This window comes from Nannobrachium achirus (assembly GCF_963921795.1).
Source record: "Nannobrachium achirus genome assembly, chromosome: 4".
NCBI classification, from domain to species: domain Eukaryota; kingdom Metazoa; phylum Chordata; class Actinopteri; order Myctophiformes; family Myctophidae; genus Nannobrachium; species Nannobrachium achirus.
In genome coordinates this window covers 21381506-21397098 of record NC_137813.1, presented here as the reverse complement: position 1 = coordinate 21397098, position 15593 = coordinate 21381506, and the positions used below count along the sequence as shown (strand labels likewise).

At 41.6% G+C, this 15593-nt stretch overlaps 1 protein-coding gene across 1 annotated transcript; it reads left to right on the top strand.

Annotated features, from left to right (window-relative positions):
- Positions 1–2639: 2639 nt before the first annotated feature.
- Positions 2640–14772, top strand: LOC308283216 (MAPK regulated corepressor interacting protein 2-like). The gene is made up of 5 exons (XM_080723598.1): positions 2640–3166; positions 3550–3619; positions 4348–4487; positions 12343–12450; positions 14648–14772. The coding sequence occupies exons 1-5, from the start codon at positions 3112–3114 to the stop codon at positions 14716–14718; spliced, it is 444 nt and encodes a 147-aa protein (XP_080579724.1). The 5' UTR covers positions 2640–3111; the 3' UTR covers positions 14719–14772.
- Positions 14773–15593: the final 821 nt, after the last annotated feature.

Here is a 15593-nt window from a genome sequence, read left to right as displayed (position 1 = left end):
TTTTGCCTTGATGGGCCACACATTTTTCCAGGTGTTTCGCCTTGATTTTGGGACTCACTTTTTGGGGGATTTTGGTACTTACTTTACTCCGGGTGTTTCGCCTTGATGGCACTCACTTTTTTCCAGGTATTTCGCCTTGATTCTGACATGACATCATTTTTGATCGGTGCATGCTACTGTTGTGTTATATCCTGTCTTTCAAAGTTATATCACTTATATGAGATACATAAAGTGGTTCCTGTGTAAATAAGATATCCCTTTTAGTTGACCTTGTACAGTTACTTGTCATGAAACTGTACTTTTTCCCATGCAACCTTCTAATAAATTCTTCAGTCAATCAATCTCTCTCATTTAAGTTTTCTCTCTCTCTCAAGATTTCAGCTGACCATGGATTTCTTTTTGATAAAAACTTTGCTTTATTGTCCAGAAACAACACAGACTGTCCTCTCCCAGGAAGTGTGAGGTAATATGTGACTCGAACCTGTGGCCCACACACAGCCAACAACGAGGCAACAACAATCTATCCACTCCACCACTACCTTAGCCATACTGACACAGCTTTTACCGGCAATTCTTCTTATGGATGTTGGTCTTTTGAGTAAAGGAGATGGTGAAATACAACTGACTTTTTTCTGAATTGACAGTCACCTGAAAAAAGTCAGTTGAATTTCACCAATGGTCCGCCATGTACCTTGACAGCATGGGTCTTGAACAGGCGATCTGACTGTAGCAGAGGCAATTGATCAAGTGCACTACATCACTGAGCCATAGCACCTTTGGGCCCTTATCAGGTTTCTCCTAGTAGTTTTGAGTTGTTCTCTTGTATTTTAGCTTTGAAAAGGTCAAATTCTCCAGCAATGAACTCAGGGTGGACTGGGATTTGAACTTGGAAGCTCTGATCTGAGAGTCTGAGCCTTGAACCACTACACCATCTCCCTCAGCAGTTATGCCTAATGCTTTTAAGTATATTTCATGTCTTAACCTTGAAAAGGTTCAAGAATCACAGCCATGGTCTGTAGGAGGACTGGGATTGAACATGGAACTTCTAAACTGAGGGACCAATCATTAGACAATGACACCATCTACCGTAAGACGTTTTTAAGTATTCTTTTGTATTTTAACCTTGAAAACAGCAATGATCTGTAGGAGGCCTGGGATTTGAACACAGGAGCTCTGCACTGAAATGTTGATCTCGAGACCACTATACCAGCTCACTGCCAGGATGTTCTGGTGCTTTTGAGTAATCCTTTTGTATTTAAGGCTTGAAATTTTCAAAATACTCTGGCAAAGAAATTTAGGACTGGGATTTGAACCAATTCAACCATCTAGTAAGATTCTAGTAGCTGGTTCCCTCTGAACTTTCCCTCAGGAGAACCTGTTCCCCTGTCATCAGCCTCCAGCACACAGGAAGTAGGCCTATGCCGTGTTAATGAGACCTCTTTACAGTGTGTAACATGTTCATTGTCCAAGCTTACTTACGGTATGAGTGTAGCCTAAATGAATTAATGTTATGTGTTCTTTCTTCAATATGTAATCCGATCTACAAGCTCAAAAGTGTTCCCATAATTTTCCAATGCTAGTAAACTGATAAAAGTAGCCTATCAAACTCGCAAAATTCACCAGCACAGAAATACATCTCCTCCTGGATTCAATTTCTGACAGTCCAATGTTGGCAGCCCTGCCTAGAAGCCAGGGGAGGGGGCATTATACGTTGTAGGAGCCCGTTTATGCGCTTAAAAAATAAACAGTGTAGTATTGTGTTATATGACTGTAATGTATACATTGTCCACACCATAATGTTTCTTGTATAAACACAGTAGAGAGTAGACAGTAACGTTCAGGCAGGTGGTAACTGAAAGAAATACTGCTCCACTGCACTTTTGTCACTAGAGGTCGCTGTTTAACTGCGAGATTGTACAAACATGGAAGCGCAATGGGTCTATTTGGTTCCATTTTTGTACACTCTCTGGGTTTAAGTCAGTGGATTCCAAAAGTTTTGAGCCTGTGACCCAAAAGAGAAATTAGACATTTATCCAGGACCCAAATCCAAACTAGTGAAAATAGCTCCGTGCCGCGTTGTGAGCTTGTAGATCAGCTATTTTCACCACTAATTAAACATTTTGTTTTATAATTTATGGAATTTCTTAGAATTTTCTTTTATTCCAATCCTCCATGAAATTACTGAAAAAATATATATATTTTTTTTAGTTCATGAAAATGATCATTTTTTGGAATGTTTTTTGAAAATGTTTTTGAAATGATAATTAAAACATTAAGGGACCCAAAACAATGTGCCGAGCCAGTGTTTGGGAAACAGTCATCAGGCTACTGAAAGTAATACTGCTCCACCACACCTTCTTTGTCACTTAAAGGTCGCTGTTTAACTCCGAGAGTATACTGGAATGGTCCATTTGGTTCCCGTTTAGTACACTGGGGGGTTTAAATGAACACCGAGGATTTTACTGTACGCCGTGTGTGGACGCTGTCTCTTTAAACGGCAGAGGGAGGCGTGTTGGGGACGTCGAGACCAGCGTGGTTCGCTTTTGACCCGTTTCAATGTCTTGTGAATGACAGACAGCCACGGTGTTTCATCATTATGTGACATTGTAGAGACGAGGCGGACGCTAACAGGACCAAAAGTTACACCTTGACTTGTGACTCGGGGGCAAAGCGACACACTATAAACAACAACAACAACAAACAGACACACAAGCCCCAGAGTCAGACTGCAGACCTTTATGGAGTGGCTGGTTTCATGCCGACCAGAGGACACCTAGCAGCAGCACATCGAGCACCCGATCTGTATTATGTATGTTGCGTTATGGGGTTGTGTAAGCTGCACGTCAACGCACTGGACTTATTGAAATGAAAAGTGCTGTTTCTGAGACTTTTCACTCTGGATACGTGAGTTATTTACGCTGCATATAGCCTACCTCGGATTTGAATATATATTTTTTATTTAAAGTGCCTTTCACATTTGGCCTAGCTGTTGACGTTTGACTGTAGGGTGCACTGTCTGCACTGAAGCTTTTGGGGTTTTGGGACACTTTTCCAAGCTGTAGTAATATTGTAGTAATAGTAATATTCAGTTTACGTGGATTTTGGACACGCATGATGTACACAATTACAAGAGGACCCAGCAAGCTTGTTACCCAGCGACGAACAGGTGAGAGACACGCTATGCTGCCTTTATACGAGGCTGACTCAAATCTGATCGTGCACAAGTTGATAAAGAAAGGCAGAGGCAACTTTCATAACTGTCAAGATAGATACACGTGTAAACAGTGGGTCGAGACTATTTTTTTTGTTTCCTAAATTTTGTTTTAAATTATTATTATTTCAAAACATTTTCAAAAAGATTTTAATGAATAAAAAAAGAATGCAATGATTTTTCTAAGTAATTACATTAATTGGTAAACACATGTCTAATATCTCTTTTGGCTCTTGAGATAAAAGGTTTGAGAACCACTGGTCTATAGGATTAGGCTGTCGTTTAAAAGCAGAATGTATAGCCAACAACTTATTTATTGTTATTTTCCCTTTCTCAAGGTCCCACTCAACAGATTGACAACAAGATAAACGACTTCAAGCACAAACAAACACCCCTGTGTATGTCCGAGTAAGTATACTCAGCTTTTGGAGCCACTTCAAACAGTGCCAGTCTCTCCTTTATATACTGTATAGTAGCCCAGAGATCACACAGTGTGTAATGACAAACTCATTCACATGCGCCCTATATACGTCATCAGCCTGCTTCAGTTCACAGACAAGGCAGAGTAGTAAATAGAAAAAGGTCTATCATGAATTTCTATCTAGCCTAATCTATCTATATATACACACACACCTCCACGCTAGCCAAGGCTAGTCACAGTGCATGTCATTGAACGTAGGCTCCGGGTGACCTTGTGGAGAGGCAGAGGAAGCACATGGTCCTCCTTTCATTCAGCTGTTTAACAAACTGCAGTCTCATCCCGACAACCCTGGTCCACTGCTCTCACGCCTACAGTCAGTGTTTCTCAACCCCCCCCCCCCGGGTGTGGGGCGGGCCAAAGATCACAGGGGCGAACTTGAAAGCCACAAAAAAAGTATACAATATACAACAAGCCCTTGTTGTATACACCACTGGTTCTCAACCTTTTCAGGCAGTGACCCCCAAATTAATCATATTTGAACTGGGGACCCCCCACCCTGAGGAGCACTAAGAGTTGAGGCATTACATTTTGTATAACATGGTTCTATAAAAAATACCTTAAATTGTCACTGCAGTATAACTGAGTGTAATTCGCTGCAATCATCGAAACATAAACACAAGTAAGAGCCCTGTTTTTTTTTCGTTCTGTCCATCAGTCTCCCCGCACCGAAGATTGTGTTCAACCGGCTAAATGGTAAGAAGTACCACCAGCCCGCTGTGGCTCTGCAGAGGGACAGCCAGCCAGAGGAGAGCTGTACCCCGGCACACCAGGAGAACGTCAAGTTTGTCTACGAAGGTAAATGAATGACGGTTGGTCTGACTGGAAATACGAGTAGGCTTAATGATGCTGCTGCAATATGAGAGCTTATTCTGAACACAAGTCAACCAGACCCACTCACCGTTAAAGGAGTAGTTCACCCCCAAAATTACTTTATTTTTATTGATTACTGACGCCATGGAGACTTGAGTTCAATAATATTTTTTTTTTCTTTTTTTCCTTCCCCATTACTCAAAAATGTGATTACAATACATTTACCCCCATTGATTCCGGATGTGGACCCAAATGCATTTGGGTCCCCATTGGGAATGAGGCTAAATGTACTTACATTTTTTCAATGGGGCTAAATGTACTATCATTTTTTTCTCTTAGGAATGCAACAAATCCCAAACAAAATGTATTGACTCAAGTCTCCATGGCATGAGTAATCAATAGAAAAAAAAGTCATTTTGGGGGTGAACTACTACTTTAACATCTCTTAGCGACACATTGTGAGCTTGTAATGCGCTCCCCCTATACCTCTTTTGGGGTTGCTGTTGCTATGTACAGTATAAAGCAAGCAGAAAACGTAGGTCAGGAGTCTAGATTTTTAACATCCGGTCACCTCGTTCCTTGAGTTACCTACTAGTGTTTTTGTTAGTCGACGTAATTGTTTTGGCCGCATATCACGCTATCTGGGTTTAAGAATAAACAATAGCACCTCTCCCCTGCCCCCACCCCTTCAAGCTGCCTCTGCCCAATGACTGTGGCGTGCACACACATGCAGCACAGCTGCTCTGTCACTGATAGCATGATCACCGCTAGCAGCCCCCCTGCGCTCCACACACACGCCCACATACTGTACTCTCTCTCTCTACTGTATAACTCTGTGGCCCACACGGGAGGCCCACGTGGCGGTGAAGCAAACCTACCCTTTGACCCTAATGTGCACCGGCCGACCACCTCTGGTGAAAGAGGCACACAGCCATTGGCTGTCCACCGGGTGTACAAACACAACAAAGGGAAAGCGGAGAGAGAATGGGAGTTTTTTTTTGCTGCGTCTGCGTGAAACTCCACTCCCTGACCCACTTTTGCGCCCGGCTCGTTGCCTTTTTAGCATTCAGAGAGTCGCTCGGACACTATAGGCGACTTCTTTTCGTGCTCAGGGGTATTCCTGGTGTCCCTGTGTGTGTCACGAGTTGTTTGGAGTTGAAGGTCTGCCACGGCGGCCCCATAAACAGCTTAGACAACCTTGTTGAGGGGACAAGGACAAAGACAAGGCTCGGCTCCTGCTATGCAGGCTGTTTGGAAACACTGCTGCAGCTCAGATAACTCTCAATGATTCGTTGTTTTTAAAACACTCTGCGCTGAAGGCAGGCTCTTTTCTCTCGCAGTCCTTCTCCCGGTCTGTCTAAAACATTGGTTCTCAATTAAGTGGGGTCCAGGGACCCCCAGGGGTCCTTGAGGGAGTTCCAGGGGGTCCCCATGCAGCTAAATGATAGTTAGGAACCAAATGGACCGCCACAGAGACTGTACAATATGGTTCCATTTGTGCACTCTCAGGGCTAAATTAACATTGATTTTACATTAAATGGGGGTCCGTAGCCTAATGCATGTCAAACTAGCACGTCAACCTTGAAATAATTGTGGAGAATCACTGCTATAGAGCCGTAAAGATCTTCTCTTATATGGGGGATTGGGGGTCCCTGGCATATCTTTTCAAATGTGGGTCCGCGGGCTAATAAGTGTCAATTTCGGGGTCCTTGACATGAATAAGTTTGAGAACCACTGGTCCAAAAACTATACAGCCCATTTACTGTGTTTATCTCAGAAACCGTGTCCTGTGAAAACAGCCCATTCCATGGCCTAAAATAACCGTGACACCGCTTTACTTTTATGAAAGTCTTCTTGCGCTAATGCCAGGTGCCTGCAGATAAGAATGACCACCGGCGGTCCCATTGGATTTACGGCCTGTGGATATACCCAACCCCCGCCCACACACGTGACAGGTGACGCTTTTGCAGGCTGCGTGATTTGAAATACAAACTTTTGACAGGGGTGGGCGACCTTAGTATCAGTTTACCGAGTGGACTTTAACAGGTTAACACTATAGGTCCGACCTGGTATAGGACGCTATGGGACTATAGGGTGTCTCTGCCCAGGCTGTTCACTGGTACTTTACAACAGACAGAAATTTGGCTCATTTCATTGTCTACTCATGCTTTTGGGGGCAAGCCGGGACAGTTCTTAAGCTGCTTGATTCAGTATCTAGATATTTCATGTTATCAGACACGCCCCCTTCCTATACAAACCCATGGTAACTTCAAACTCCATTTTAATCAATTTCATCGAAAACACCTGTCCTTGGTTCTGGTGACCCAATTTCTTTATTTTATTGACAATCATTCTTCCTCTACGAGCAGTGAAAAGCAAATTGTGTCCTCTCATTTAAAATGAAAATCATTTAATTGTAATTAGTTGTTGTTGGCATATTCGCAAACAGGACATTTGCACATACGTAGAATTTGTCCTCTGCATTTTACCCTTCCTAAAGTATTTGGAGCAGTGGCTGCCATTAATATGGCATCCATGGAGCAGTTAGGGGTTAAGGGCCCGATTTTGAACGTGGTATTCTATGCGCTAGTGTAGTATTTAAGTCCGGTCGCATATGATTGTGGCGACAACACCCTCATATGCGTTGTTTTGCAATTAAGACGTGAGAGCTAAGTCTTATCAATGCGTTGTGCGGGGCCCGCACGAATATTTAAGGCATGGGGAGGTAACCTATGTAAATCAACCTGCGTTGTGCGGCCAGTGCAATTATGTAGGTCGAGTAACTGCAACAAATAGCGCATATCCTTAGACGTGCTTTCTTCACCTTTTAAGCGCTAAATGACATGTTTATGCCCACATGAGACTGGGCGGCAGCCTTGCTTCACAAGAAACAGCAGATATAGGCCTATTTACCCTATAATTCAGCCACATTTCTTCATTCTGGTCTGATTAAAACAAAACAAAAAATCCATTCCTTCTTCTGTACCAGTCATATGGCTCCCCCATGAAAGATATCACGCTAATATGGGACTTCGGCGATAGATATCACGCTAATATGGGACTTCGGCGATTTCTTTTATTTAATTATAATAGGTTGGCAAGAGCGGATTGCTGTAATTTGTGCATGAATACTGTAGATGGCTGGTGTCGGCATGGAAAGCACATTCACAGGAGCGCATGGATGGATCTCTTTAAATTTTTAAAATCGCTTCATAATTGCCCGATCTATGAGGAATCAATCTGCAGTTTTGCTTTGCTTCATAGGCCTATAGATGCGTGATCGCTGATCGCGATGCGTCATGCCAATTTAGCCAAATAAGAAAAAAAAAAGCTCTCGAAGCACTATAGGCTATACATGGCATGTTGACAGCTTTTAGGTCTAAATATGTTTTTTTCGGACACACACATGTACAGTAGGCCTATGTGCAAGGACCTAGGCGCTGAATTAAGTAATTAAACAGCCCTATTCTTTTACATCTGTCATTTTTGGTCTAATTTTACAAATGTAAATTTCTAAATAATAAATGAAATGTATTTATTATTACTGTACTCAATATCAAACTAAATCAGGTGGGATATGTTTTATTTCGTTTAATTAGGCTACTGGTTCCATCAGATTCCCTTTTTTTTGGCAGGAGGCCGCCTTTCCGTAGCCTATTAATTAATAGGCCAATATGCGTCCATTGTTCACTCAACAAGGCCAGCCTATGTCACACTGACACGCTGGCATGAGATGAGAGGGACAAATAGATATGTGGACGTGACAAAAAAAGTATTATATTAATATAGCCTTCTCTCTCTCTCACGCTCTCTCTCTCTCTCTCTCTCTCTCTCTCTCTCTCTCTCTCTCGCCTTTTTTTCTCTATGCAAACAATGTTGGTTCTAATAAAACAGACCTTATTGAGTGTGAGATATTTACAAGCATGATATCACTGTGTTATGTGAATAAGCATTAGCCCCCATATCCTCTGGTTTTATGCCACTCAGTTAAACAGAATGACGGACAAGCTTCTGATTGGTGAATTTACCTACCAGCCGAAAATCGTGGTCACGCCATCCGCTCTTAAGGTAAAACACACCCCTGCATAATTCTTCCATGCGCTTGGCGCACAATTTGATCAGCGCAAATCACATAATCAGCTGCTGATCGTTATTCATGCGTCAAACGCGATCGTCGGCAGTCGGCAACTCCTTACCACGGGCGTTAATTACCGTCTTCGTAATCGGGCCCTAAGTGTCTTGCTCAGGGACACAGCCAGGGGTCGAACCAGTGACCTTCCACTTCCTAGACAGCCTCTCTACCCACTCATCTATGACCGCCCTCCCATATAGCCTACATCCTGGGTTAATATACAACATATTGATCATTGATGAATCATTCACATCCCTATTGGTCATACTATAGGGCATAGCAGAGGGGCGTGGTTTTCTGGTGCCGCAAAGAAATCGGCCATTCATTTTTCCCATAGAGATTGACTTAGATTTACTTTATTAATATGAATTAGTTTAAACCTAGAATGAGAATCATATGCCATCCAGGATCCTGGTGAATCAATCATGACCATAAAAGAAAAACACACACACACACACACACACACACACACACACACACACACACACACACACACACACACACACACACACACACACACACACACACACACACACACACACACACACCCCGGACAAATACGTTGGTAATTATGATGTACTACATTAAATAAATACCCGTTTAGCGGTTTTCACTTTTTTTTCTTCTTCACAGAATCAAAGGTTTTATGTTTTCACCAGGATCTTTGTAAACCTGAATGCTCTCTGGCTCTATATAGACAGTACAGCACACCATGGCAGAATATCTGACCACGGTGACTAACAAACTGAGAAACGTTTTAACAATGTACAGACACTATGTGTGTTCCATGTCAATAACAATGATCAACTCTAGTCAAAAAGCTCTCAAATACTAACCAGCGATGGTTAACTAATGTGTGCAGGCCCAGCCAAGGGTGGGTGCAGTGTTGGGAAAGTTCACTTTAAAAACGAACTAGTTCAAGTTCAAGTTCAGAACTTCTAAAATGAACTAGTTCATTTTTAGTTCATAATTCCCCATTATGAACTAAAGTTCATGGTTCCCCAAAATGAACTACATAGTTCTTTTTTAGTTCTTTTTTTAACCATATTTTTTTTATACTTTTGGCTATTCAAAAAAAAAAAAAAAAAGGAAAAAAAATATATATAAAGGTCTATATATATATAAATGTTTAGACGTTGCTGCATGCTATTATTTGTCAAAATTATTGACTCAGCCCATATAGAACCACACACAGCAATAATTTCATCCAACTTAACATTGAGGTGCCCACAATATTTATGTGCCCACTGCCTAGTTCCCAGTCTTCCTGCACCCTTATTGTGAAGGGCTGAATGTAATAACCATGTTATTGTCTCATTGTGTGAAATATCATAATATTCAAAACAAATATTTGACTCCAATTGATTCCCCACACAGTATTGACTTGATATAGCAATAAAAAAAATATATATTACACAGCAGTTGTGGGAAAACTAAGACATTGTTCAAAAAACACAATTCCGATTTTGGTCATTTTGGAAATAGGGCAAAAAATATATTTTTCTTCAATCTACTGTCTTGACACTCTAACCAAAATTGTTCTATAAACCATAATCTACAAATTGGAAGTGAAAGAAACTTTAACACACATTTGAAATGAAAACAAAAAATTACATGTACAAGGAACCCCACTAGAAAAAAACCAAAAAATTACATGTACAAGGAACCCCACTAGAAGGCAGACGTTTCTAAACCGTGCACAGCATGTTTCCGCGTTGGTTAAAATAGCTGATCTACAAGCTCACGTTGTCTCGTGGATGCGACGCGTTGTGAGCTTGCAGATCAGCTATTTTCGCCGTGCAACACACATAGGACAAAGTATAGTCAGTCAGGCTTGCGAGACGAGGAGGGGATTCACAGTGCAGCGGCAGAGTGCAGACAGCACCGCATATCAACGGAGGAACGTTCACGAGGAGCTGCCAGTGCCTACTATTGGAGCATGTGAATGAAAAGAGAGACGAGAGGAGCAGAGGACAGACGACCGCGGAGGCGCGGACCGCCGCATGAACGGCCGACGAACGCCGACGAACGTCGTTCACGGGCGTCAGAATGACCACGTTCGACAATATCGTTCATCAAGCGAAAACAATTACGTTCAGTTCACGTTCGCCCAAAATATGAACGTGTTCATGAACGATCGTTCTTTGAACGCGTTCGGGTACAACACTGGGTGGGTGAGTCCTCATTTCGCTTTGAGAGGCTGTTTACAAATGAGCTGCGTTCTGTTATGACTGGAATATAACAGATATCAAAGCCATAATTCTCCAAGACCATTAGCTTGATTTATACTTAATTGTAATGTATGAAGGCGTCGCAGCCTTAAAATATCAGATGTACAAGCTCAGAGCGTGTTGTGTGTTGATCAACAAGGATATGTTCAACAACAACCAAATTTATGTCCACCTTTGGTTGTTAGAATGCCACTTCTACAGTAAAGCTCTGAATAAACTACTAGAGTATGATGCACTGTTTGAAATGAAAGTCCAACTTTGGATATCACTACTCTAGCAATAAAACACATGTCCAATGTAGGCTACTTACTGTACTTAGATAATTTATGTGATGTTAAAGTCAATCCACCTTCATACATTCTCTTGATATTACAAATTGTAGAACCTCCACCAAAAGTAATTTCCTAAAAACAAAACAAACTAAGGTATGAACAGAACAGTGGGTCAAAAAGCGAGTTTCACTGTTACTGTAAAACACTTTTCATTTGGCAAAGTAACTGAACCTGGCATCAGTATCGATGTTCTTTGAGACAAGACACGGTTTCCTTAATTGGAGGAAAAGAGGTGGTATTATATTGCATTATATTATCGGCAAATCCAAATACTTGGCTGTACTGTGGTAGCCTGTACTGTTTGATAGCCTGCAAAAAAAGATTGGCAAAGATTCAAGATAAATAGACATGTCATTATTTACACTGACAACTCTGGCAGTGATCCATCTCCAAAACAGAATAAATAAAGACGGGTCATTTGGCGCTGCGAGCTTGTAGATCTGCTATTTTTTTAAAGTTGTGAAAATGTGTGCAAATCTTTGAATAATGTATTTTTTAAGCGAACATTTGAAACTCTTCTGGGGATTGAGATATTTTAGTATTTCAGCATGTACTAGTGATGCGTTTTGCATCATGCAAAATGCATCACTAGTCATGCTGAAATACTAAAATATCTGAAAACACAGATTGAACACAAGAAATAACTCAGGATTGTGTTGATTTGTGTCCCAAACAACAATAAAATATGAGGTGAGGTGGCCCTTTAAGGCAAGACCCAAATTCAGATTGAAATTTTTTAACGCAAATATTTGCTTCTGGGGGTCCCTGGAACAAAATATTTTGAGATGGGGGTCTGCGGCCAAACACATATCATTTTGGGGGTCCTTACCACTGATATAGGCCGATTCTACAAATGTCTTCTAAATCCTAACAGTTTTCTGAAAAAAAGTTATATTGCTAAATCAGTGATTCTCAAACGTTGTCATGTCAAGGACCCCCAAAATTATATGTGTTTGGCCACGGACCCCCATCTCAAAATATTTTGTTCCAGGGACCCCCAGAAGCAAATATTTACGTTTACCAAAAATGTTCCCTCTAAGTTTGGGTCTATCCTGCATCTAGGTTAAGGCCCAAGACCAGTTGGGAAACCCGCACACGCCTGACAGCCACCTGTGACATTGTTTTTGTCCCGTTGTCTTTGTCAGCCTGGCAGGAGGTCATGCAGCAGGCCCAAGACGAGCCCAGCCAGGGGTCAGAGGAGGCCCAAAGACCTGTCTACTACACAGAGACCACCCCCAGCCCTCACATGGACAGTAAGTAAGACCTGTCTACTACACAGAGACCACCCCCAGCCCTCACATGGATAGTAAGTCCTTTGTTGCAGCGTTATTACTTTGACCCATTAAACACATTCAATGCCAGGTATTTATTAATTCAGGTCAGCAGAGGAGGATCAAAGCTGGCATTGATCCTCATTGATTGTACCTTCTTTTTTTTTTTTAAAGAAAAAAAGAACATACTCTTGGCATCAAATGTGTTAAGACAGATTCTACAAATGCCTTCGAAATCGGCAAGAACGTTTTTTTTCCCAAAAAATTATTAAACTTTTTTCCCCAACACTTTCACAATATTTTTTTCAGACATTTTTAAAAATAGCAGATGTGCAAGCTCGCAGTGTGCCACGAAGTGAGCTTGTGTATCTGCTATTTCTGAATGGCCAACGCTAAAAATCTAAAATTACACATACTGCGCTTTCCTGGTTTTAATGGGTTAACCACATGAAACCTAGCGCCCTTATTCTGGGGCAAATATTAGGCGAAAACAGACGATCTACAAGCTCACAATGCCTCACGTTGTGAGCTTGTAGATCGGCAAAGTTTAAGTGATTGCACACAGTCCGTTTTGGTTGCATGAGAAAAACAGGGGACAGAAATACTAAACAAATGATGCGTAAAAAATGTACCAATAGAAATGATGAGGATCTTGGGGTCCACATGGGAATGGTGTAGCTCCAATGTGGATCTGACTTCATGTGACCAGCCTGTGACGCCATTATGACTCCAAATTTGGGCAAGGTTTCAGCTGGATAAAAGCACCACTGAATTACTTCCATTATAAAATGATGAAAGTGAAATATTTCTAAAAGTATAAAGCATTTGTGTAAAACAAAAACCCGCATCCAGCAGTTTGTGAGATTAGCTCCGGACAGACGCACGCAGACCCTTTCAGACCTATAAGAGCCATGCCTTCTTGAATAGCCATGCCAGGGCCTCGAGTTTGCACACTGGTTACACTGTAACCTTCAATATGCTCACAGCTACGTCAATCTTAACACGTTTAATTTAGACACCTAGTTATGTAATTGCTGTCATTCTGTCTCCACAACAACCAGGATGTTTTGTGCCAAATTACCTGTCCCTGTTGATTCTGTTTGGATCAGTCCCAGGATAGAATTGTACCATGTCAGTGTACATAGTACATGTACACAGTGTACAGGACATGTCTATTTATCTTGGCAATTATCTTTGCCAATCTTTTTTTCTTTTCTTTTTTTTGTAGGCCTATATTAATTTAGCAGGCTACCACATGAGTATTGAGTCGCCAATATAATCTGAATCCACAATACATTATCCAAGTGATACTGACATATTATGGACTATGATACTGGCATGATACTGACATCAAGACATGTGTACATTTGTAATTCAAAAGTTTCATTCCAAAATTAGATATCGTTCCACAAAAGTGACACTCACTCTTGTTTGTGGAACAATTAGCCCATTTAGAACTGGGGCAGGTTCTAAAAACACCTTAAATCCTGACCAAAGATTTCTGAAAATCCTTCCTGGTTTGAAAGGTAGGCTGTTAGAATGAAAACGCTATTTATTACAAACAGTAATTTCTCACAGTAACATTTTAATAATGCAACTCTACTTGTTCAGCTAGGGGAGTAATTGCACAGATTGTGTTTAATCATTAAAGTAAGTTCCAGGTTGCAACTTCAATACACTGTATGTATTAGTATTGAATATGAATTTTCATTATTGTTAAGATAAAGTTTACAAACAGATAAAACTATAGTAATGAAAACAAAACAAAAAACATCACAAGGATGCAACTGGGACGTATCATCAGTGATGTAGCCTGGGGTCGTTGGGTGTTTCGGGTCTTGCAACATCATACACCCTCGCCCAGGCAGAAACCTTGTATCTCCAAGTTTCAAATTTGTACGTTTTTTCATAAAGTAAAGCCCTGCTTCACCATACAAGACTGTCGCACAAAACTAGAGGAAATAGCAGATCTACAAGCACACAACACCTTGCGGTGCGAGGCGTTGTAGATTGGCTATTTTCACGAGGTTAAATAATTTGAAAAATTATAAATACAAAATGAACGGTTTTGGACATACAAGGTTTCCACCCGACAGCGACAATATGAAAAACATATTGATGCTTATTGCTTACTTGCCTCTATGTGTCTGTTCATCCTTTCCGTTTCCCCTCTCCGCAGACTTTGTGCCCTTAGACCTGGACGAGTGGTGGGCCCAGCGCTTCTTGGCCAACATCGACAAGCTATCCTGAGGGGATCCTCTGGGGCTGGGAGTGGCGCTGTTTGGCCTGATGGAGGGAGGCGGGGGTGGGTGAGGGCCAGGAGTCTAGGAGGGCTCAGATGAGGGAGGGGATTGGAAGCCTGGTAGCAACAGGTGTGGGTGATTGTGGTACAGATGGACGGGCAGCGCTGGGCCGCTGGCATCGTAGCACCACAGAGACTCGCTTCACTTGAACTCTTAACCTTTTTAGCCTTTTTAAACTGCTGCACATCATGAGACACTACAAACACCGCCCCGTCATGTGACACTACGTCACCCTGTCTGGGACAGACGGCGGCACACTGGAACGCTGTGGCTCTCTGATGAGGAGATCCTGGCCTGGGAGAGGATGTCAGCGACTGCTTTAAAATACAGTAAAATTGTGTTTTCAAGAAGCCCTGTGTGTGTGTGTCTAATTTTACTCAAGGCGGCGGTTTAGATCTGCGTTTAGATTACGTCTCTTGTCGGGTCGGGTGGAAACCTCATCATGTCCAAAACTGTTACTGTTTGGGATTCAAATTCACACGGTGCTTTGAGCTTGTAGATCTGCTACTTTTAGACACTGTAGTATGAAGTTCATTTACGCCGCTTACGTTCATTTAAAATATGGAGGTAAGAGGTTTCTGCTCGACATCAATAGAACGGGTCAATGGGTTGTGCTGAATCAGAGCAGACTGTTTTAAAGTAACATGGAGAACGTACACTACCAACCTCTAACTTTGCCAGCAGTCGGTCTGATAAAGCAATTCAAACAGAATAACTGGAAATGGCAAAAAAAGAAAAGAAAAAAAAAGATTCTATTGAAATGATTCAGTCAGGATTAATATATAATATGGTTGGGGGAAGAAATAAGTAATTTATAAGATT

Excerpts from the sequence above, each read along its gene's own strand:
- LOC308283216 (XM_080723598.1), top strand. The coding sequence starts at position 3,112 with ATGATGTACACAATTACAAGAGGACCCAGCAAGCTTGTTACCCAGCGA. Across the intron at positions 4,488-12,342 it reads CGTCAAGTTTGTCTACGAAG|CCTGGCAGGAGGTCATGCAG; the intron begins GTAAATGAATGA and ends TGTCTTTGTCAG. Across the intron at positions 12,451-14,647 it reads CCCCAGCCCTCACATGGACA|ACTTTGTGCCCTTAGACCTG; the intron begins GTAAGTAAGACC and ends CCCTCTCCGCAG.